General features: G+C 43.1%; 1 protein-coding gene across 1 annotated transcript; it reads right to left on the bottom strand.

The window, feature by feature from the left end:
- Positions 1-8,370: 8,370 nt before the first annotated feature.
- On the bottom strand, positions 8,371-22,182 carry LOC310816441 (equilibrative nucleobase transporter 1-like; the record flags this gene model as incomplete). The annotated part of the gene is made up of 12 exons (XM_083686644.1): positions 8,371-9,887; positions 10,087-10,210; positions 15,743-15,929; positions 16,228-16,335; positions 16,545-16,688; positions 17,762-17,880; positions 19,253-19,392; positions 19,538-19,630; positions 20,067-20,143; positions 20,275-20,321; positions 21,785-21,914; positions 21,996-22,182. 12 exons carry the CDS (start codon positions 22,180-22,182, stop codon positions 9,765-9,767), a joined length of 1,479 nt encoding a protein of 492 aa, XP_083542770.1. The 3' UTR covers positions 8,371-9,764.
- Positions 22,183-22,395: the final 213 nt, after the last annotated feature.

Raw genomic sequence — 22,395 nt, 5'->3', positions numbered from 1 at the left:
TGTCGGCAGACATAGAAGACGTGGTCTTAGAGAAAATAAGGCTATATGGGAAATTCTCTCCTCAAGTTGATGAATCAACAGACGTGAGTGGCCACGCACAACTTTTGGGATTTGTGAGATTTATTGATGGAGGAGAAATTCGTGAGAATTGTTTATTTTGCAAGTGTTTGCCGCACAAAACAACGGGAGAGGAAATATACCGTGTCACAACAGAGTACCTTGAACAGAGAGGTCTAAGTTGGAAAAATTGTATCAGTGTCTGCACCGATGGCACTGCTGCGATGACCGGCAATGTCAAAGGTTTCATCAGCAGGATCAGAGCGCAAAACCAAAATGTTCGCACAACGCATTGTTTCCTTCACAGGGAGGCACTGGTTGCCAAGACTTTACCGAAATATCTTTCAGATGTACTGGACAGGGCAGTGGACATAGTTAATTTCATAAAGGCGCGACCGTTAAAGTCGCGGGAGAGGTCCACTGTTTGAGGCGAAAATACGCGGGAGAGGTCCACTGTTTGAGGCGAAAAAAGACAGGGTTCCCAGCGGAAAAATGAATAAAAATGAGTTCCTCACAAAACAAGGAACCCAAAACCATTTCAATGGAAACGATCGGACTTTACCGTGGAACGTAGCGGACGTATGAGCGCGGCTTTGGAATTATTCAAAACAGCGCCCGCTCTAACACGATCAAAGAGAATACGCGGGAGAGGTCCACTGTTTGAGGCGAAAAAAGACAAGGTTCCCAGAGGAATAAAAACGAAATAAAAATGAAATATCCCAGCGGACGCATGAACGCGGCTTTGGAATTATTCAACACAGCGCCCGCTCTAACATGATCAAAGAGAATACGCGGGAGAGGTCCACTATTTGAGGAGAAAAAAGACAGGGTTCCCTGAGGAATAATAAATATAAATGAGGTCCTCACAAAACAAGGAACCCAAAACCATTTCAATGGAAACGATCGGAGTTTACCTTGGAACGTAGTGGACGCGGCTTTGGAATTATTCAAAACAGCGCCCGGTCTAACACGATCAAAGAGAATACGCGGGAGAGATCCACTGTTTGAGGCGAAAAAAGACAGGGTTCCCAGAGGAATAAAAACGAAATAAAAATGAAATATCCCAGTGTTCCTAACAAAACAACGAACCCAAAACCATTTCAATGGAAACGATCGGACTTTACCGTGGAAGTAGCGGACGTATGAGCGCGGCTTTGGAATTATTCAAAACAGCGCCCGCTCTAACACGATCAAAGAGAATACGCGGGAGAGATCCACTGTTTGAGGCGAAAAAAGACAGGGTTCCCAGCGGAAAAATGAATAAAAATGAGTTCCTCACAAAACAAGGAACCCAAAACCATTTCAATGGAAACGATCAGAGTTTACCTTGGAAGTAGCGGACGTATGAGCGCGGATTTGGAATTATTCAAAACAGCGCCCGCTCTAACACGATCAAAGAGAATACGCGGGAGAGGTCCACTGTTTGAGGCGAAAAAAGACAGGGTTCCCAGAGGAATAAAAACTAAATAAAAATGAAATATCCCAGTGTTCCTAACAAAACAAAGAACCCAAAACTATTTCAATGGAAACGATCGGACTTTACCGTGGAACGTAGCGGACGTATGAGCGCGGCTTTGGAATTATTCAAAACCGCGCCCGCTCTGACACGATCAAAGAGAATACGCGGGAGACGTCCACTGTTTGAGGCGAAAAAAGACAACGTTCCCAGACGAATAAAAACGAAATAAAAATGAAATATCCCAGTGTTCCTAACAAAACAAAGAACCCAAAACCATTTCAATGGAAACATCGGACTTTACCGTGGAACGTAGCGGACGTACAGAGAGCGCCTGAGAGCTGTGGACCAGGAGCTACGTGTGTGTCTGTCATCCATTCCTGCGAGAATAGTGTGTGTGTGTATGCGTGCGTGTAAGAGTAGTTGTTCGTCAGAGACAGTGTGTGTATTCTAATGATAATCAACATTAAAAAAAATAAAATATATATATATTGGGGTTCCTTGAGATTTTCCATTCATGCAAAGGGACTGAAAAAAGGTTGAGAAACACTGGGATAGATGACTCAGAAATGTATTTGTTGTAAGTCGCTTTGGATAAAGGCGTCTGCTAAATGCCGTGAATGTAAATGTAGGGGACAGCCCTTCCCTATCTGCAAGCAATGGTCAATCCCAAACCCCAGCACGATCACTCCATTCTTCCACCTCTGCTGTTTGGCACCGCAATCTCTACAAGGACTTAATGGTCATTCAACGCAGTTGCGGCTCTTCTTTGTCTTTGCGCCCCACTGGTGGAACAGGCTTCCCACCACTGTCAGGACTAAAGACCTATGTCTCTTTAGACTACACCTGGGCTCCTCCTCCCCAGACCACTACACCTCCTAACACTTCCCAAACATACCCACTTGTACAGCACCTGAACTTTTGCATAAAAAAAACCCAACTTGTTTTCTTCCTTTCTCTAGAACTGTGACTGCCGGTGGCACCTATTCTTATGGAAGGTTTTGCTTACGATGACTGTGATGTACTTGTAAGTTGTTCTGGATAAAAGTGTCACTCTAGATCGATAGATAGATTGATAGATAGATAGTGCCCTGTGTAAGTAATAGGAAAGTGAAGCATTTTTTCTTCTTTTGGCTCGACATTGAAAACAAACAATTACCATGAGGTTAATGTCGAGATTCTCAGCTTCAATTTGATGGTATTTTGTACATATTGGTTTCACCATTCAGAAATTACACCTTGTTTTATGCATAGTCCCCCATAGCCCCCCCCCCCCTGGTACCTAAAAGTAATGGGACAGATTTATCAAATGTTTAGTATTTTTTGTTTGTTTGTTTCATGTTTAGTATTTGGTGGACAATCCTTTGCATGCAATAACTGCCTGATGTGTGCAACCCATTGGGCACCGGGTATCTTCTCTGGTGATGCTCTGCCAGGCCTGTACTGCAGCCATCTTCAGTTGTTGTTTCATTTGAGGTTTTTTTGCATAAAATCTTATCATCATTAGGAAATTAAATGCTCAATTGGATATAAAATCTGAAGATTGACTTGGCCAGTCAAGACCTTTCCACTGTTTGGTCTTGAAAAACTCCCCCCTAGTTGCTATAACAATATGTTTTGTCATTGTCATATCATGAAGTCTTTTTTGGTTTCTTTGTTTTTTTCCAAGTTCTGGTAAGGTGGGCGTCTGAGGAGGAGGAACCTAGATGTACCCTAAAGAGATATATCTTTAGTCTACGCCTGAAGATAGGAAGTGATTCTGCCTCCTGACAGTGGCGGGAAGCTCATTCCACCATTGGGGCTCCAAGACAGAGAAGAGCCATGACTGAGCAGAGTGACCACTACGTCCTTGAGAGATGGTGCCAAGTGGCCAGCAGAGGTTGAAGAACGGAGTGAGCGGGACGGGGTTTGGGGACTGACCACCATTTGCAGATAGAGAAGGGCTGTTCTTTTTACTGCTATGTAGATGAGCACCATGATTCACAGATGAGATGCTGTCAACCTTGGGGAGATTCTTTTTTATCCAAACTTTCCTCTTCCAATCACTCTGGTCCATGATAATATTCATCTGATCTGTCCACAAGACCTTTTTCCAGACCTCTGCAGGCTTTTTAGGTACTTTTTAGCAAACTGTAAACTGAGCATCCTTTTTGAGGATAACTAGTGGTTTGCACCTTGCAGTGAAGCGTCTGTAGTTTGGCTGGTGATGTATTCGGCGGATGGTAGATGGGAGTGTTCCTGATCTGTGGGACAGTTGTTTTTTTCTTAGTTATGGTGAGCAATCTTCTTAATCTTTAAATTAATTCATGTATTTTGTTGTATTGGTCCATGGCTCGGGTATTATAATCGCATTGTTTGTGAGCAAAACTCTGCATTGAATAGCATTATAAACTAAGCCAGACTGATATAAACCGTGCTTTGATAGTTTAAGGTAATCACTCACCACGTGGAATGAATATAATGGCAAGAAATAAAGACGTGCATGAATTGACTGAGTTATGTGCTAATGTGATTGTTAAAACTACATTGCTGAAATTGAACAAAAAAGACAAGAAGCTTCTTACAGCTAATTCATCAGAGAATTAAATCCTTGACTGTTGGCAAACAATTTGTGTTCATAGGAGCAAGTCAGAGAAAAAGCTAATTCTACACGTCATTGCTTATCTGCTTAACAGACACCAACAGAAGAATCTTGCCAAGGAGCAAGATGTCAAAATACTATAGGAGGATCTTAATACGATGAGTCTGCTGATTACTGAACAAGCCTCTGTGGAAAACAATGCATATGATGTGCTAAAAGCATTACTGCTAAGCAAAAAATCCTATAAGGAGAGCATTCAGGAATTGAAACTACAACTCGATAACTTTGGTCACGAAAAGCTTAGTTGGGTAAAGCAGCAAGAGAAAGATGCCGAAATGATTGCTTAATTGAAAAGTTTTGCATTAATGCTTACAATCTATTATCTAATGATTGGTTAATTGTCTCTTGAACAAATATTCATTTTCTTTTATGTCGATCAGATTGTATCTGTTGCTGGAATAGCATAATGTATTGCTGCTTGTTATATTCCTAGCCTTGACCCTTTCACAGGAGTTGAAATTAAGTAGCGTGCTTCTTATGCAGGTTTTGTGCTGTCCAGTGCACCACAAGGCTAGCGTGAAAACACGTCATGACTTGATCTCACGTTCCATTCATCTCTCTCATGGTAGTGAGTCACTGGGCGAGTGTTGTCTTAATACAGCAACTGATTTTATAGTTGAGTTGCTTCAAGTAACACGTGTTTAATAGCCAAGCTTTAATTGTTACATCCCTGTTCCAGTGGTTCTGTATCAATAAGTAGCCTACCTTTGAGAACAACTCAAGGAAAGAGCTGTGTTACAGATGACATCTGTTTGCCTTTTACGGTATGTTCATATTTAGTATGTTCACAGTTTTGATTGTATGACTGAATTAAGCTGGATTGCTTCCATGAATTTCTTGTCGAAATACATCTCCTGAATTGATGGTACGACGCTCAATTATTATCCGAGAATGCTATCTGCTCGGATATACTGCTAGAACTAGCCTTGAGATTTCTGCAATTTCGAATCGTATCTCATAATTGGGAAGGATATTTCTGACATACAGCATGTCAGGTGATGACTCTTACTCAAACTAGTTATTTGATTCCGAGCTCAAATTGATATTCAAAGTCTAGTGTGTTGCCCTCGTTACAAGTTTATCCCCTCTGTAACATGGAAAATGAAATTTATTGAAACTTTACTATTTGCATTGGAACTGTATTAATTGTAAAGATTATTTCTCATAAACAGTGTACTATGACTGTAATACACAGTGATTATAGCATATAATCACAACTCCAGTGCAACAACTCAAGGTTTTACCTCACCGAAATGACTGAATACTTTGAAAAGAAAGTATGTAAATAACATGTATTGATTTAACAGTACAGGAGCGGGATTAAAAACTGGAAGCATGAAAACTCAAAAGGGTTACAAACACTGTACACATACAGTACCAGTCAAAAGTTTGGACACACCTTCTCATTCAATGGTTTTTCTTATTTTCTACATTGTAGATTAATATTGAAGATATCAAAACTATGAAGGAACCGATATGGAATTAAACAAAAAAGTGTTAAACAAACCAGAATATGTTTTAGATTTTAGATTTTCAAAGTAGACACCTTTTGCTTTGATGACAGCTTTGCACACTCTTGGCAAGTTTGTGTCCAAACTTTTGACTGGTACTGTAAGTAAATGAAACATCATATTTATTAGTAGATGCATGTACTAAAAAGAAATATTATTTATGCAAAGATTTAAACTTCAATTTTCTTTGTCAAAATCATAGACTTTTGAGAGTTATCTTTACTAATCCCCTGAGTCATGTTTTACAGTGTAATGGTAGCCACCTTTGATCTGAAAAGTTTGAATTTGTAGGCATTTCTATTCTGAAAATCTAAACAATATGCTTCTTTTGAAAGATGAATTTCATGAACTGTAACACAAATAATCAGTAACATATTTTTAAGTCTAACACACAAAAAGTGCATTAAGTTTACAATTACTTAAAAATCTGTTATACAATACAATTATGTTGAATGATTTGAGTTGATACTACTCAAAAAATCTAGTTGTATTATACTGTGATTGATTTTAAATTAGAACTACTAGCAAAGTAATGCTTAATTTACAAACTTTGTTTTGTTAGGAGTACTAAATAGATAAATAAATGCATATTGTCACTCAAAAGCAATATGCTACATTTACTTAAAAGTTGGTAATTTAACTTAAAAAGTTAAGGACACCTCACTTCCCACTTGAATGGTTGTGTCAGTACCACATAAAGAATTATTCCAAAAGTGTAGGATATATCAATATAACTCAATATATCTGTGTTAGCAATGCCTGGGGGTTTACAGTGAAGAGAGAAACTAAATATATTTTCTGACTAGACATGCTGCATCTGCATCTACATGCTGTTGTGCTGCATCTACTCTGTGCCAAAGGGGTCCCAAATGGGACTACTCAGTATCTCAGCAAAATATGTAACGAAAAACAGTTTGGGCTAACCTATTACAGTCGACATCAGGGCCAAAGGTGGAGCATCCTTTTAAACAATCTGGGCTTTGATCTAAAACCAGGAGAAGCATCTCCAGTGATAATCCAGAGAGACAGAGACTCGTATAAACGCATCATAATGCTTTTGATTGAAATTTCAATGGCTTGGTTCTCTGTATATGTAGCTGTGTGTGCTGCATGACTGATATACAATGACGCTGGACTCACACAGCTAATTCGACCTACAATATTAAAATGAGAAACTTGGTGAGAAATGGTGAAATACTTGGGGTGTAATGTCTCGTCCTGTTTCTTAGGTTATGTTTGTTGTTGTTTCATGTTATCCATTTATTGTTTCCAGTTTATTTTTGTGTTACTCACCTTGTCTCTCATTTCAGACACTTCACCACCTGCCCTTGTGTGTTTCCTGCCTGTGTGAATGTCTACTCTGCCCTAATTGGCCTCACCTGTTCCTCATCATCCTTCCTTGTGTATTTAGTCTGTGTGTTCCTCTGTCTCTGTGTCAGTTTATCTTTGTGGCATACGTCCCAATGTCTCTGTGCCAGTTTATCTTTGTACTTTTGTGGCATACGTCCCAGCATTTCCTTGTGAAAAGTATTCCTGGTTTTTGATCTCTGAGTGTGCTTTTGACTTGCCTTTGCCTTTTTGCCGACACCTTTTCGGATTATCTGCCTGCCTTTTTGAACTACCTGCCCTGTTAGAGAGTCAAATAATGTGCCATACCGTGGAACTCGTCTTGAAAGATGACCTTACTGCTGCACGTTCCTGCCTCCTTTCAAAGTCATTCCTGTACCATCCTCTGAGATTCCAAACTATGAATTCTCTCTCTGTCTTCTTTCTGTTGCTATGCTGCTCATCAGCTGTCATTCTCCACTCATTTTACATTTAGCTCAGGGCTGTGTTCACACAATTTTTAATCATGGTACAGGTGATTTGCTTAATTTATTTTTCTCAAGCATCCTTTATCTGATTTGTTTGTTTTGGCCTAATCATGGATCCCAGAGTCTTATCTCTTGATTGACCTCGATTGACCTACCTTGTTGGCAACCTATTTGCTAAGTTGTTTGCTAACTAGCCAGACAAAAAAGTTAACACTAAGGTGTATAGTTAGGTATCTGGTGGGTTATCTAGCTAGTTACTTTTTATGTCATCTTCCCTCAGGGAAACATGGTGATTGTAGTGTTCTGTCCCCAGGGAACCTTGGGCTATCTACCCTTCTGAATTCTGCCTTTGGGGCAGTAAGGACTTATCTTTTGTGATTTTACACTCTGCCCCTAAGGAACAATGAACTGGGGCAGTAAGCATTTCTACCATGCATGTAATGTCTGCCGCCAGGGAACCAGTAAACCAACTAGGGTTGAAGTAAAAACTTCAACTCATTCAAGTCAGTGAATGAAATTATTTGAAATTGTTACTCATAGACAAATTGTTACGTAGACAAATGTCACAAGGTGCTTCACAACACAACAATACAAAGCAATATAAACAATAAATACAATGACGAATTCAGAAACTGGAGTCTATTTTTTAGGGGCTCAGACAGATAAACTTAAAGAGGACAACACAAGATTAGAGTCTGTTGTAAACTGAAAAACTGAGACATTAAACAGTAGGAGAAAATCAGCATAAAACAGGTGGCTTGATGCCCCCGGCACATTTAAGGGTAATCTAAAATACATCTAAAGGACAAGGCCTGCTGTGAGTTTATTGTGTATTGTGTATGACATGTTGATAAAGATAGAACTGATGCAGAAATAAAGATGCAGAAAAGTGTTTATTTAAGGTTGTACAGAAGGCATACGCACAATTATTATGGGGGGGAGGTGGGCGGATTGTAGCGTATTTGACATTCATATTTAACAAAAGTGTGACAATTCATCTAGCCACTGGAGAAAACCAATTCTAATGATCGCACTTCTTCAGTTCTTCATTTAACAAATTCCGTTCTTTCATGGAAGATTGACGGCACCTCTCAAATAAGCAATGGCATTATGATTAAAAATGTGTGTACAAAGCAAGATTACATAACATCAAGATTTTGCCTACTGGTGATAGTCTCAACTGTATCAACCAGACCTGTGTCATTACAAAAGAGATCCAAGCAATACAAATCTCACTATTTACACACTTTAGTCAAAGTAAGGCTGATGTAATATTGATGGGGGAGGGTAATCTTTTCCTGAGGGTAATTTTTTCGTGTTCTCTTGTGAGAGAACCGGAGGGGGATGCAAGAGTGTGCAGGAGGTTACGGAATGTGTCACTGTCACCTTGATTACTTCAATGTTACTTTCCTCCTGTGCACTTGCATTATAAACTTTAATTTATTGCCTCGGGTGTAGCAACCTCATGATGGGTGTAGAGTGGGAAATATTGAGGGTCATGGATGGGTATGTAAATAGCCGAAACCTAACGATCAACCTGGGGAATATGAATGATAGTTATCCAGGTGATAGAAATAACGCCATGTTCATTGGCTTTCCCCATAGTTTGGAGAACATACATGGCTGCAGTTGGTTGAACCGTGCAACTTATATTGATGATTTGTGCATATTGCATTTGTATTAATTAGCATTTTGAGAGCCTCATGTATTAAGTCCAAAAGGCTGTTTGTATTTGCGGCAATATGGAATGAGCGAAAGGGGAATACTGTACATGTCCGCTATTGTAAAAATGTTCATTTCCAGTGGGCTATATGGAAAAAAAGACATGCTTCTGCAGTGGAAGACATTGAAGAGAGATGTGGCCAAATTCATTGTTAATAACGGTTGTCATTTTTACCAACACAGCCTCTCAATAGTGTCCTTTTCATCACTAAAAATATCTGACTCTGCCTTTCTCGCCAGGAGTTGAACTGATGGGGGAGGGTAATCTTTTTCTTGATCGTGTCCGATTTACAAACAAAGGCGTGACAATTATAACGAGACTAGCATAACACTGCAATTTCAGGGTCTGGGGAGAAAGTATGTTTGTATGTGAAAGTGTGTTCTCTGAATGAAATGAAAGGCCTCTACACAGAACTTATTCAGCTTTGGATTTAGCCAAAAGAGGTGTAAGATTGTACCCACTCTGATTAAAATCAGCTATTATCCAAACAACACATAGAAAGGAGGCAGCTCAGTGATGCTGAGATGGCTGTGTAAGTGTGTGTTCCCTTTTTAGAGCTGGGCTAGGAGGCGGTTATGGCTTCCTGGGGTATAGTCCTCAGGGCGGCCAGGCCACGACAGTGCAGGTAGACGTTGACAGGATGGATGAAGGCCAGCAGAGTGAGAAGGGCCAGGGCTATGTTCAGCTGCAGGCAGAGAGATAGAGAGAGATGGAGGGAAGGAGCAGTGGAAACAGAGAGACAGAAAATATAGGTTTACTACTACCGCTCTCTCTACTTACTAGTGATGGCCAAGTTGATGCTGTCTCTGGTGTGAATGGTAAATGTTACTGGGAGCTCTAATCAAGGTAGTGCTCTAGTGATAGTAACAGGTAGCTTCACTCACGTATAGCGGGTCCCCTCCCAGTATTCCTTCGGTCAGGATGAAGAAGGGGTACTGCAGCAGGGCCACGAATGCAGACAGGGCGAACATCAAGCCGTAGAGCTTACCAAAGTGACAGGCAGGGAAACTAAACAGAGAGAGAGAAAGAGAGAGAGGGGGGGGGGGCAAAGGGTTACAGGAGAGTGGGGAGGAAGACAAGAGAGAAGAAGGGAGAGATAATTTAATTGACCTCCAGTGCAAAGGTATGAACCAGGTGTGATGGTCTATCCTGTTGAAACATGTATATGTTTGCAAACATCTGGTGTGTATGATGTGAATGTTAACTGTGTGTACATTGTGTGTAGTGTACATGTGTGTGAATAATAGGATTTTCCCACTTTCATCCTTGAATATAGTGTTTGTATTGTGTGATCTCCCCACTTCCACAATAACAACTTTGAACTTTTACACAATAACATATTGAACTTTTCATCATTTCAACGTGAACTGTGTGTGTGTGTGTGTGTGTGTGTGTCAGGCACACAGGGTGTTGTAATGCGTCTAGTGCAGTTGTCCTCTCGTTCATAGCTTGCTGCCGCTGGCTAGCCCTTGTGGTGAACCAGGAAGCAGCTTTGTGTGTAAGTTTTCCTTTGCCAGTACACAGGCTCTCCTTCACCAAGACTCCTGCCAGGCATCCTTGGGGCCACACACAGTAAATGAGTATCCTCACAGCCCCAGGCTAACTTGGCAGGGGATCTCTGAGCTGCAGTGGTCCCAGGAGATGCGATGTGCAGGGCTGGCATCGGCCAACCACTGTTCCACTGCCTTGTGGGTAAGTCCAGGAAGACAAAGGCGAGGGTAGCATCCATCTGCGGCAACAGCACAGGCTGTTGCCACAGCTCTCAGTTGCAGGCAAAGTCCTCGCGAAAATCATGCTCCGCAGACTCATTACCATCATCACTGAAGACCTGCATCCAGAATCCCAGTGTGACTTCCGGAAGAACAAGAGCATTGTGGATATGATTTTCACCACACGCCAACTGCAGGAAAAGTGCTGTGAACAAAAGCTAAATCTGCTCATGGCCTTTGTGGACCTCTCTAAAGCGACACAGTACACCGTGATCTCCTTTGGAAGGTCCTACTTCAGTATAGCTGCCCGAGGAAATTTGTCAACATCCTGCGACAGTTCCACGATGTGAAGATGGCCAGGGTAACAGTAGGTGGACAAGAATCTGACCCATCTGGAGTAGGCTCTGGTGTGAGGCAAGGCTGTGTTCTTGCACCAATCCTCTTCAACATCTTCCTCCTGTGTGTTACAACACTGTTGCACCAGGACATGGAAGATGAGAGCGGGTTAACCCTGGACAACCCTGGGTTGGATGGGAGCCTCTTCAACATCAGGAGGCTCCAAGCAGCAACAAAGCTTCAGTCTGTACGCATACTCGAGTTGCAGTCTGCGGACAATTGCGCTCTTGTGGCACATTCAACAGAAGAGCATACAGCAGAATGGGGCTCTCTGTCAACATTCCTAAAACAGAGGTCCTATGCCATTGGTCATCGGATCCCCCGCAGAAGCCACTCACGTTCTCCATCTCAGATTCCCTACTTGCCATTGTAATACACTTCAAGTACACTGGAAGCATCCTTTCAGAAGACTGCAGACTGCATTGACCAGGATGTGCAGAACAGGATCAAACATCATCCTTTTGGTGGCTGAGGAAAAAGGTCTTCAACAACCACAACTTGCACCTACACACCAAAGTTGCAGTCTACCAGGCAGTATGCATATCCACACTTTTGTATGGATGTGCAACTTGGACAGTCTATAGCCGCCACCTGAAACAGCTTGAGTCCTTTCACATGAAATGCCTCCAGCGCATTCGGAAACTGACCTAGCAGGACCATGTGTCACACTCAGAGACCCTACAGAAATCCACCTGTACGAGCATAGAGGCGACCGTCACCCACCACCAACTCAGATGGCTCGGTCATGCTGTAGATGGATTTGAAAACAGGCTGATAAGTAAACTGGTCTGAAAATATGATGACAGTCCTTGGCTAAAATGGTGACCATTATATTCTATTTACATATTGTGTTTAAATGTGGAATTTCTCTCTGTGTTTGTGAGCTAAAGGGAATGCCTTGATCAACTGTGATCACTTTACAAGTGTTTTGGGTTTATTGTGTCATAGACGAATCAGCACACCTAGCAGACATCCTGTCTGCGATCAAATCGTTACACCCCTTTTTCTGTATTTTGATATTTGAATGTTTCATAGATGGGTTTATAGTCATATTTGATCTTATTTTAACGTGTGTTTTATGAATAGTATTTTGATGTCATTTGCATTCTTGTGTGATGTTTCTTTCCAGTATTTTGATGTGTATCTTTAATAACGTTCCACAGCCAAATGGTCAATCAGCTCATTACAATTGGAATTGGAATGTAAATGGTTTCTCCACCACTAGCTACGGATCCAGCTGAAGTCCTGTGGAAAACACTGTTTATGAAATGAATGCTATTGTTGATATAACTTGCCAGAAGGTGTCCCCTATTTGATAACATTTACATTTTACAGTTATGGCATTTATCAGACGCCTTTATCCAAAGCGACTCACAAGAAATACATTTGTTTAAGTAAGTGAATCATCTATCCATCAGTCATCATAAGATAAAGTAAGGCTCAGACCAGGGGCCATAGGCAGTCACAATGCTAGAAGAAGGAATGTTTTTTTTATTGTTTTTTTTATTAACAGGTGAGAAACTTGTACAGGAGGGTAGTGGGGGTGAAGAGGTCTTTAGGAGGGACCGTTAAGATGTAGCCTGAAGACATGGGTCTTCAATCTACGGTGGAAGATTGGTAGTGACTCTGCAGTCATGACAGCAGTGAGAAGCTCATTCCACCAGCGGGGCGCCAGGACAGTGAAAAGACGTTACAGAGTAGTGCGGCTCCTGCATCCACGTAGAGGCAGCAGTGCCAGGCGGCCAGCCGAGGTGGAAGAGCAGAGTGATTGGGCAGGGGTTTGGGGGCTGACCATTGCTTGCGTGTAGGGAGGGGCTGTTCTCTTTGCCGCCCGGTACGCAAGCACCAGGGTCTTGGGTCTAATGTGAGCTGCTAGAGTTATCTACTGTGATGGAGAAGTCTTGGAGAGGGCAGGCTTTCCCTGGGAGGAAGAGCAGCTCAGTCGTGTTAAGGTTGAGCTTGAGGTGGTGGGCTGACATCCAAGCAGAAATGTCTGTAAGACACACAGAGACACATGTTGCCAACTGTGAGTCAGAAGGGGGCAATGAGAGAAAGAGTTGAGTGTCATCTGCGTAGCTGTGGTAGGAGAAACCGTGTGAGGAAATTACCGAGCCAAGTAAGGGCAAGAACAGTAAGGGCCCTAGGACAGAGCCCCGGGGGACCCCAGTGGTGTGGGCTCGTGGAGAGGACACCTGGTAAGAGTGATCGGACAGGTATGATGCAAACCAGGAGAGTGCAGAGCCAGAGATGCCCAATTCTGAGAGGGTGGAGAGAAGGATCGGGTGGTTTACTGTGTCGAATGCAGCGGACAGGTCCAGAAGAATGAGAACAGAGGAGAGGGAGGAAGCTCGAGCAGAGTGGAGGGCCTCCGTGACAGCAAGGAGAGCAGTCTCAGTAGAGTGCCCAGCCTTAAAGCCGGATTGGTGAAGGTCAAGGAGGTTGTTCTGAAGGAGGTAGTTAGACAGTTGGTTAGAGACAGCACGTTCAAGGGTTTTAGATAAGAAGGAGAGAAGGGATACTGGTCTGTAGTTATGGACAGCAGACGGGTCAAGAATTGGTTTCTTGAGAAGAGGCTTGACTCTTGACTCTGGCTGTCTTGATGAAAGATCCATTCTTGGTAGAAATCCCACTTGGTCTAGGGATGGCATAAATTGTTTCCAGAATCTCACTTCGAGGAGACTTGTCCGATCTCCTATGTGAGTTAGCATGTATAGTCTTATTAGACAATCTTATTTTCAATCAATTACATTCCCAGAAACTTCGACTACGATGGTATGTTTTAGATGTTATGTTCACACTTTTGATTGTATGACTTGAACAAAGCTAAATAGCTTATATTTCCCTTGTCTAAATAAATCCTCTGAATTGATGATCACGCTTCTCTCATTTGTCTGAGAGTGCTATGGTGAAAACTGTATGCTAGGATAATCTGCTAGCACGTCGCTTTGAATGATTTTGGCCCGGTTATCCCTAGATATATCTTTCAATGATGTTCAACTCACAAATATGGTTAAGGTGTCTGTTTTGGCGTGTGAGGCGTTGTAATTTCGTCAATTAAAATCTCATGATTAGGAGAGTTACTCTCGACATATAACATGCAAGTAGACTGGTTATTAACTGGTTATTTGTATAATTGATTCCCGACTAATCTGACATTCAAAGAGTCTAGTGTGGTGCTCTCGTTGGTGGCCACAACACTTAAAAGAGTAATCCATCTATAACTCGTTTGTGTTCATTACATTTGGCGAGACTAGCAAGTAGGGAGTCATCGTTTGCTCTTTTGGATTTAAATCAAACTTCTAGTGTGGTGCTCTCGTTGGTGGCCACAACACTTAACAGAGTAATCCATCTGTAAAGTGTTCATTACATTTGGCGAGACTATCAGTAGGGAGCCTCTAAGTCAACGTTTGCAATATAGGATTTAAATCAAACTTCTATACTAACTATTCTACATTCCATCTGGCAATCTAAGACTTGAGTTTAACGGTCACTTCAATGCCATCCGGATGCCAGTTGACCGTCTGCTACAGAAGTTCTTATACGGACAGTTACAACTGGGCCGTCGCTCCGCAGGTGGTCAGAAAAAGCGGCTGAAGGACCAACTGAAGACTTCCCTAAAGAATTGCGGTATGAACCCTACCACCCTGGAGGCTGCTGCTGCAGATCACTCCACCCTGCCACCAAGGAGTACAGCTAGCAGAGGAGAGAAGCCAAACACTACCTCGCAAGGAGGCAGAGAAGAAAGATGTCCATGGCTGCATCTGTGTCACGCCTGAGGTTGCTGTCTGGTGACTCTGGTGCCCCCCTCTGGCGGTCCGGTGCCAGTGCTCTCCTAATCATCAGGATTGCTATCACCTGTTTGTCCTGTCCTGTGTTTGTTATATATAGCCTATGTGTTCCCAATGTCTTTGTCTGAGATTCTCTCTGCCTGTCTGTGAGTACCCTGTCTGCCAGTCTGTATCAGATTGGTACCCCGTTGCCCTATACCATTATTATTATTTCTTAGTCCACTTATTAAGTGTGTACCTTTGTTGATGGAGCCTGGTTTTCTCCACCTTTATTTTACCCTTTATTCCAGTATATGTTTTTGTGCCTTGTGCCAACCCTCTCATTAAAGACATTCTTTATTTTCTACTAGGTCTTCCGTCTGAGTATTCATCCACACTTGGGTTCACCTCACCACCAATCCTAACACACCTGCCCCAGTGGGTCAGGCCTTCATATGCCCTGCCTGTGGCAGATAGTGTGCATCCCACATTGGACTATACAGTCATCAATGGACCCACAAACAGTAGTCAATCATTGGCCACGATGGACTACCATAAGCAGCAGTAAGTAAGCAGTGTGTGTGTGTGTGTGTGTGTGTGTGTGTGTGTGTGTGTGTGTGTGTGTGTGTGTGTGTGTGTGTGTGTGTGTGTGTGTGTGTGTGACTTACGCAATGCTGATGAACGCAGCGTTGCCTCCGTACAGGAAGGAGCGGTTGATGACCTGCAGTATGAAGGTGAGGTACTGCACAGGGAGGACGGGCGTGGCGGCACAGATGGAGAACAGGACGCACTGCAGCGCCGTCAGAGACAGAGAGAGCACCGATGACCGCAGGTCTGCCTCCCGCTCGCTCTCTCCTGCACACACACAAACACGCACGCACGCACGCACGCACACACAGACACACACACAGATAGGATTAACGTCACAGTACATAACCTGTCGATTTCCTCCATTCCATCGCCTGTCCACACACAGATAAATAACAGAGTCAGAGAATGCAACAATACTCAAACGACAGCCTGCTTCTTAGATCTGGTGTATGGTGAGAGTTTGGATAGTGCTTATGATTCGGAGGGTGAGGCTTGGTGTGTGTGTGTGTGTGTGTGTGTTGTGTTGTTGTGTTGTGTTGTGTTGTAGGTGTATGGTTGGTACCTGGGGCCCTGGACTTGCCCTTGTGTCGGTCCATGATGAGGCCATTCAAAGGGGCAAAAAGCACCCCACACAGCTGGGTCACTGCAAACGCATTGATGTACGTGCTTACTGGGGAAAAACAGAGCAAATGAGGACGGGGTTTGAAAAAAGGGAAAAACTCAACTGGAGTAAAGCAAATAAAGGTAAATCTAAATATGGCACAGTTAGATCCTGAGGTCCTTCTCTGAACAATATTACCCAGCATCTTGGAGGAAAACAGTCAGTTTGTGTGTCGTGTCATATGCCGTGTGTCGTGTGTGTGTGTGTGGGGTGGTTACCCAGGGAGGGTTTGCCCTCGGTCAGTAGCTGTAGCAAGGGGTTGAGTGTGCCGATGAACAGGAAGTGTCGTAGCTGCATGACAGACAGCCAGACCAGGTGAAACATGAAAAACTTGGACAGGACACAATCCCGGAAACTACGCTCTGAGAGAGAGAGAGAGAGAGAGAGAGAAACGACTGGGTAACGACTGAAACACACACACGGCTCTACAGTGATATCAAACAATTACTGACGTTAAAGTCGAGATTTCCTAGCCTCGTAGAGATGGAGGTGCCAAGCGGTCAGCAGAGGTTGAAGAATGGATTGATCAGGCTGGGGTTTGGGGACTGACCAGTGTTTGCTGATAAGGAGGGGCTGTTACCTTTACCGCTCTGTAGCCGAGCACCATATTTCACAGATGAATATTTTTGCTGTAAATCTTGGGCAGATTCTTTTTTCTCCAAACTTTCCCCTTGCAATCACTCACACCAAGATAATATTAATGTTATCTGTCCTCAATACTTTTTTCCAGACCTCTGCAGGCTTTTTAGCAAACTCAACCTGGCCATCCTTTTTGAGGTTAACTAATTGTTTTCACCCTTCAGTGAAGCGTCTGTAGTTCGGCTGGTGATGTATTATGCAGATGGTAGTTTCTGATACATTCACGCCTACCTCCTGGAGAGTGTTTCTGATCTGTGGGACAGTTATGTTGGCTTTTTTCATCCATTGTGGAAGTCTTCCTTGCCCGCCCGTTTGTGATAGCTGAGCTCACCAGTGCGTTTCTTTTTAATGATGTTCCCAACTGTTGATTTTGGCAAGCCTACGATTTTGGCTATGTCTGATTTTTCAGCTTAATAATGGCTTCCTTGACTTTCATTGACACCTCTTTGGTGACAGACACCAATAGCAAACTCCATACGCAAATTCAAAGCCTAGAATCTATACTACACATTGACAGCTCTCTTATGCCTGCACGAATGATGTGACGGAACTGATTTAACAGAAACACCAATTATTCCATTACTTTTGGGTACCCTAAAAGAGCACTATGCATAAAAAGTGTTAAAAATGTCTGAATGGTGAAACCAATATGTACACAAATACCATCATATCAGAACTGAATCTCTACTTTAACCTCATAGTAATTGTTCCATTTAAATAAATGTAAACAGCTATTTGTGCAACTTTGCTAATCAATAATCATCCAATTTATATTGAGGTAAATCCACAAACACACCTTCATTTTCTGTTTTCCTGTTGTTATTGGGTGTGACCTCGGTCACAGCATCATCCTGCATGCTGCCATTGGCTGCTGCCGGCTCTGGGCTGACGGTCCCCCTCTGTCCACAGTTCATCCTGTCAAAGGAACAACATGAAACTCAAACTTTATTCTCTCTCTCCATTCCTTTTTTCTCCCTGGCTTCTCTCTCTTTATCTCTGGTCACTATGGCCAACTACTACAGTTATAACTAGTAAGAATCAAGCATGAACTCCCACTGACAAAGACTAATTCTTAACCATTTAACTTTGCGTAGGCTGAAGCAAGGCAGGGTGAAGCAAGTGTCCCGAAATATAGATTAGCCTATTTCATTTGGGGGAGGGGGAGGTGCGTTGGGGGCAATGTTTTTCTCTCTCTAAATCGAGTCTCTTCTTGGTATGTTCACTCTTTCTCCGGTCCTATCCTCTGTACAGCGACTGTCAACTGTGCATTTTTGGTGGACAATCCTTTGCATGCAATAACTGCCACAAAACGGTATCTTTCTAAACAACACTATATAAACAATGTTGTGTCACTCACATTCCCATCAGCCTGAAGCCATTGGGCAGAAGCAGGAAGTTATTGGCGATGATGAAAATGAGGGAGAACTGTTTACTGCCCACTGCAGTCTGAGAGACAAGCAGAGAAGTGTCTGTGTATGTATGTGTGTGTGTCTGTTTGGCGAGGTCACTGACCGTGAAATAGGGGGATTATGCATATAAAGTGGTGTAATTTCTCAATGGTGAAACCAATATGTACACAAATTTACTCTTGGTAAGGCCACACTAGTGTGTATTCTTCATGACAACAATGTCCACCAAGTCGGGAGTCGGTCTACGCCCAGGTTGTTCAAGTGGAGATTCCCACAAATGCTGGAGGAGAGGAGGTGGACGAGGAAGGTGCTACTGTCATGCTTGTGGCAGACCATGACAAAGGCAATATCAATCAAGCAAATCATCTGTACAGATGGTACCATGATTAGGCGAAAACAAATTCCTCCTTTATCTGATTTGTTTGTTTTGGCCTAGTCTTGGATCCCAGAATCTCACCCTCGATTGAACTACCTTGGTGGCAAATTATTTGATGAGTTGTTAGCTAACTATCCAGACAAAAAAGTTAACACTAAGGTGTATAGTTAGTTATCTGGTGGGTAATCTAGCTAGCTACTTTTGATGTCGTCTTCCCTCAGGGAAACATTGTGATTGTAGTTTTCTGTCCCCGGGGAACCATGGGCTATCTACCCTTCTGAGTTCTGCCTTTTGGGCAGTAAGTACTTTTTTCCACCTTTTGTGATTTTACTCTCTGCCCCTAGGGAACAATGGACTGGGGCAGTAAGCACTTCTACCATACATGTAATGTTCTGCCCCCAGGGAACCAGTAAACCTACTATGGTTGAGGTAAAAATTTGAACTCATTCAGGTCAGAGAGGGAGATCAGATGGGCCCTCAAGGCATTGTGGGATCTGCTTACCCATATGTGTAGCCCTCAGGTAGGGGGTAAGGGATGTGCTTCTTGGGTAACAGTAGGAAGGTCCTGACCAAGTGTATGACGGCATACGCGGACAAGAAGAGAAAGGATGCTCGGAGAGAAACCCCAGCCTCAAACAGCAACTAAAGGAAGGAAGAGACAGGAGTGGAATTATTATTATCATCATCTGAGGTCATGAAAAATAATAGAAATGTCTGAGAGATCAATACAATATGTGAGTGAAATAGTGTGATTGTGCGTGTGCATGTGTGTGTGTCTTACTCTTACCTTGATGATGAAGAAGAGGGCAGAAGAGGAGTCGAAGGCTCCATTGTACAGAGTGATGATGGTGGAGCGATGGGAGCAAAACAGGTTTCCAACCTACAGGAAGAGAGCGAGCAGTTTACCTCGTGTGTGTGTGTAAGTGAGTATGTGTGTGTTTGCATTTGCGTGTGTGTTTCTCGTGCCATCATGGTTATCTATTCCTCAGACTGATGACATACAAACGTATCAAAGCGTTCTCCATCTCCAGAGGTGTTTGCGCACAATATTGTGAATTTTGAAAATTGGCCTAGAGCACAAATTGGGCTCAAACCTCAGATTACGTTTGCACTTTGATAGTTCTTAGTAGTAATTCGACCAACATATTGATCTTTGTTTGAGGAAATAAGCTCTCTAACCTGAGGACTCTAGCCTATGTTTATGTAGCTCTCCAGCCTATGTTTATGTAGGAGACAGAGATCATGATAGAACCTCATAAAGAACACCTTGGGGGTAGCTATGGTAACACCCTGGGTTCAGTGGCGACTGGGCCTACCTGTATGTTGGAGACCAGAAGCAAGACGCCACCGACCGCAATGAAGGAGAGTGCCGGGTAGAGAAGGGCAGACAGAGCTGACAGACAAAGCAGAAAGCTTTAGTACATTTTAAAACTCCATGGTGTCTGACCATGTTACGTCATCATCATGATCTCAAAACGTTGGGGTACATACTAAACAGTATTGAAGATAAGGGAAGGTTTTTACTTGCACTGGAGAAGGCTACTAACAAGTTACCAGTGGTGTACAGTGATCTGTTGAGGAAGTTAAAACAACCAGACAACAACAATACAATATTAGGCTGTGACAAATCAACAATCAACGCAATTGAACTGTTGAGAAAAGAGATCTGGTCTGTCAAAGGAAAGCCTGTGATATAACTGTGCTTTGATTAGCCCACTAACACTGGTGAGATATAGTTGGCCCGTTTCCATGTGCTGGAACATTAATGCATTGTTAGGGTGGGTGGTAGTGTGGTGGACCCAAGTGCGGAGAGATAAGTGGGGAATGGGGTACAAACAAACACGGGGACCAAACGGCAAAACGAGCTCCGTTAAAAAAAGGTACACACTTAACAAGTGGAATAATACGGAGGACGGGATCATCACTGAGACTGGTGAAGCAGACAGGGAGAATCTCAGACAAAGACATGGGGAACACACAGGCTAGATATACAAACAGGGGACAGAACACACAGGTGTGACGATTCAGGGTCGATTGGGAGGCCACTGACCCGTATAGCCAGAGGTGGGCGCCAGAGTCACCAGACAGCAACCTCAGGCGTGACATGCATTGATTACCTTGGAGTTCCCACAGCGTGCGCTGAGTGCAATGGCGAAGCACACTGACACAATAATAGTAATTGTCATGTGCATGGATTGGCGCTTCTTGAGTAAGCTATCTTTAGAGAATTGCCTAACTAATCATCGTGGTGAGTTAAGCTTTTAGCAGGCCACGCGTCTTTTCAACTTCACTTTTATCATATTGTGCAGAAAAGGGAAGGTCTGACTGAGCATGCAGGCGCGTTGGGGAAACCATCTAGCTGCCTCAGTTTATTCTCACTGTAGCCGAGGTATACAGTATTGATAGGCTGCTCTGTCTTATGAAATGTAGACCTATTGAAAAACTGCCCGTTTCTGCCACCCCCAATGATGAATGGAACTCGGCGCCTATGTGTAGAGCTGTTTGGTTATTGTGGTCGCGAACATTGAAGCATGTTCTTGCTGCTGCATGTCCCAAACTCCTTTCTAAGTCATTCCTGTACTACCCTCTGAGAATCCAAACTTTGAATTCTCTCTCTGTCGAAGTCAACCAAGAGATGAGATTATGGGATCCGAGATTAGGCCAAAACAAACTCCTTAATGGCATTCTAACAAAAGTTGCCTGAAGTCTCCATCAGATAAAGGATGCTTGAGACAACAAATCAAGCAAATCATCTGTACAGATGGTATGAATAGGTCAAAACAAATTCCTCACAGCATTTTAACAAAACCTGACGTCTCCATGAGATGATTCCATCAATCAAGCAGGAGACAATGCGTAACTTTAGTCATACTAGTGTTGTGACTGCAGGCTTCATAAAAATTGCACCAGGACATGTTGTCTCAGGGAGATATTGAAAACTGTCAACTTATTAAACTTTTTAGTTATTAACACAATGGTCACTAGATAAACAAGCTTGATTAGGTCTTTATGAACAAAGTTGTGTCAGACTCACATTGCCATCAGCCTGAGCACCGTGGTGCCAAAGTGGTCAAAGATGAAGCCGCTGGGCAGCAGCAGGAAGTTGTTCAGGAATGTGGCGATGGTGAAGATGAGGGAGAACTGTTCATCCTGCCCACTGCAGTCTGAGAGAAAGAGTTTTTTGTTATGAATGACAGAGTGAGTGAGTGAGTCAGTGAGTGTGGGTGTGTGGTGAGGTCACTGACCTAGGACCTGTGTGCTGTTGACCCCTGTGGCGTTCACACACAGGTAGCTGAAATAGCCCTCCGTCTTCAGGACGAACACCAGGGAGGCCCAGCCGAACAGGGCTCCCGCAAAACATAGGCATTCCAGCAGCCCCGTGGCTAGGGTCAGCCAGCGCCGCACCCCTACCCCGCCCTCACACACCAGCATGCCCCCCCCACACACACACAGCGCCTAGATGTCACTCTTCCTTTAGCTTAATCTCCTAAAGCTTTCCTTGTGGAATCACCTCCTCTTTCTCTTCCTCTGAAGTGTCTTCAGATCTCAAAGAGTCTTTCCTGAATGTAATGATTTAATGACAAACATTGCCTTTCTGAGTTGATTAATAACTGCCCATGGCACTCAGGAACATGCAAATAGTTG

The sequence above is a fragment of the Argentina silus genome, assembly GCF_951799395.1.
Source record: "Argentina silus genome assembly, chromosome: 15".
Classification (NCBI taxonomy): Eukaryota; Metazoa; Chordata; class Actinopteri; order Argentiniformes; family Argentinidae; genus Argentina; species Argentina silus.
Note: the sequence above shows the minus strand (reverse complement) of the source record. Positions and strands in the feature narration are given on the sequence as shown.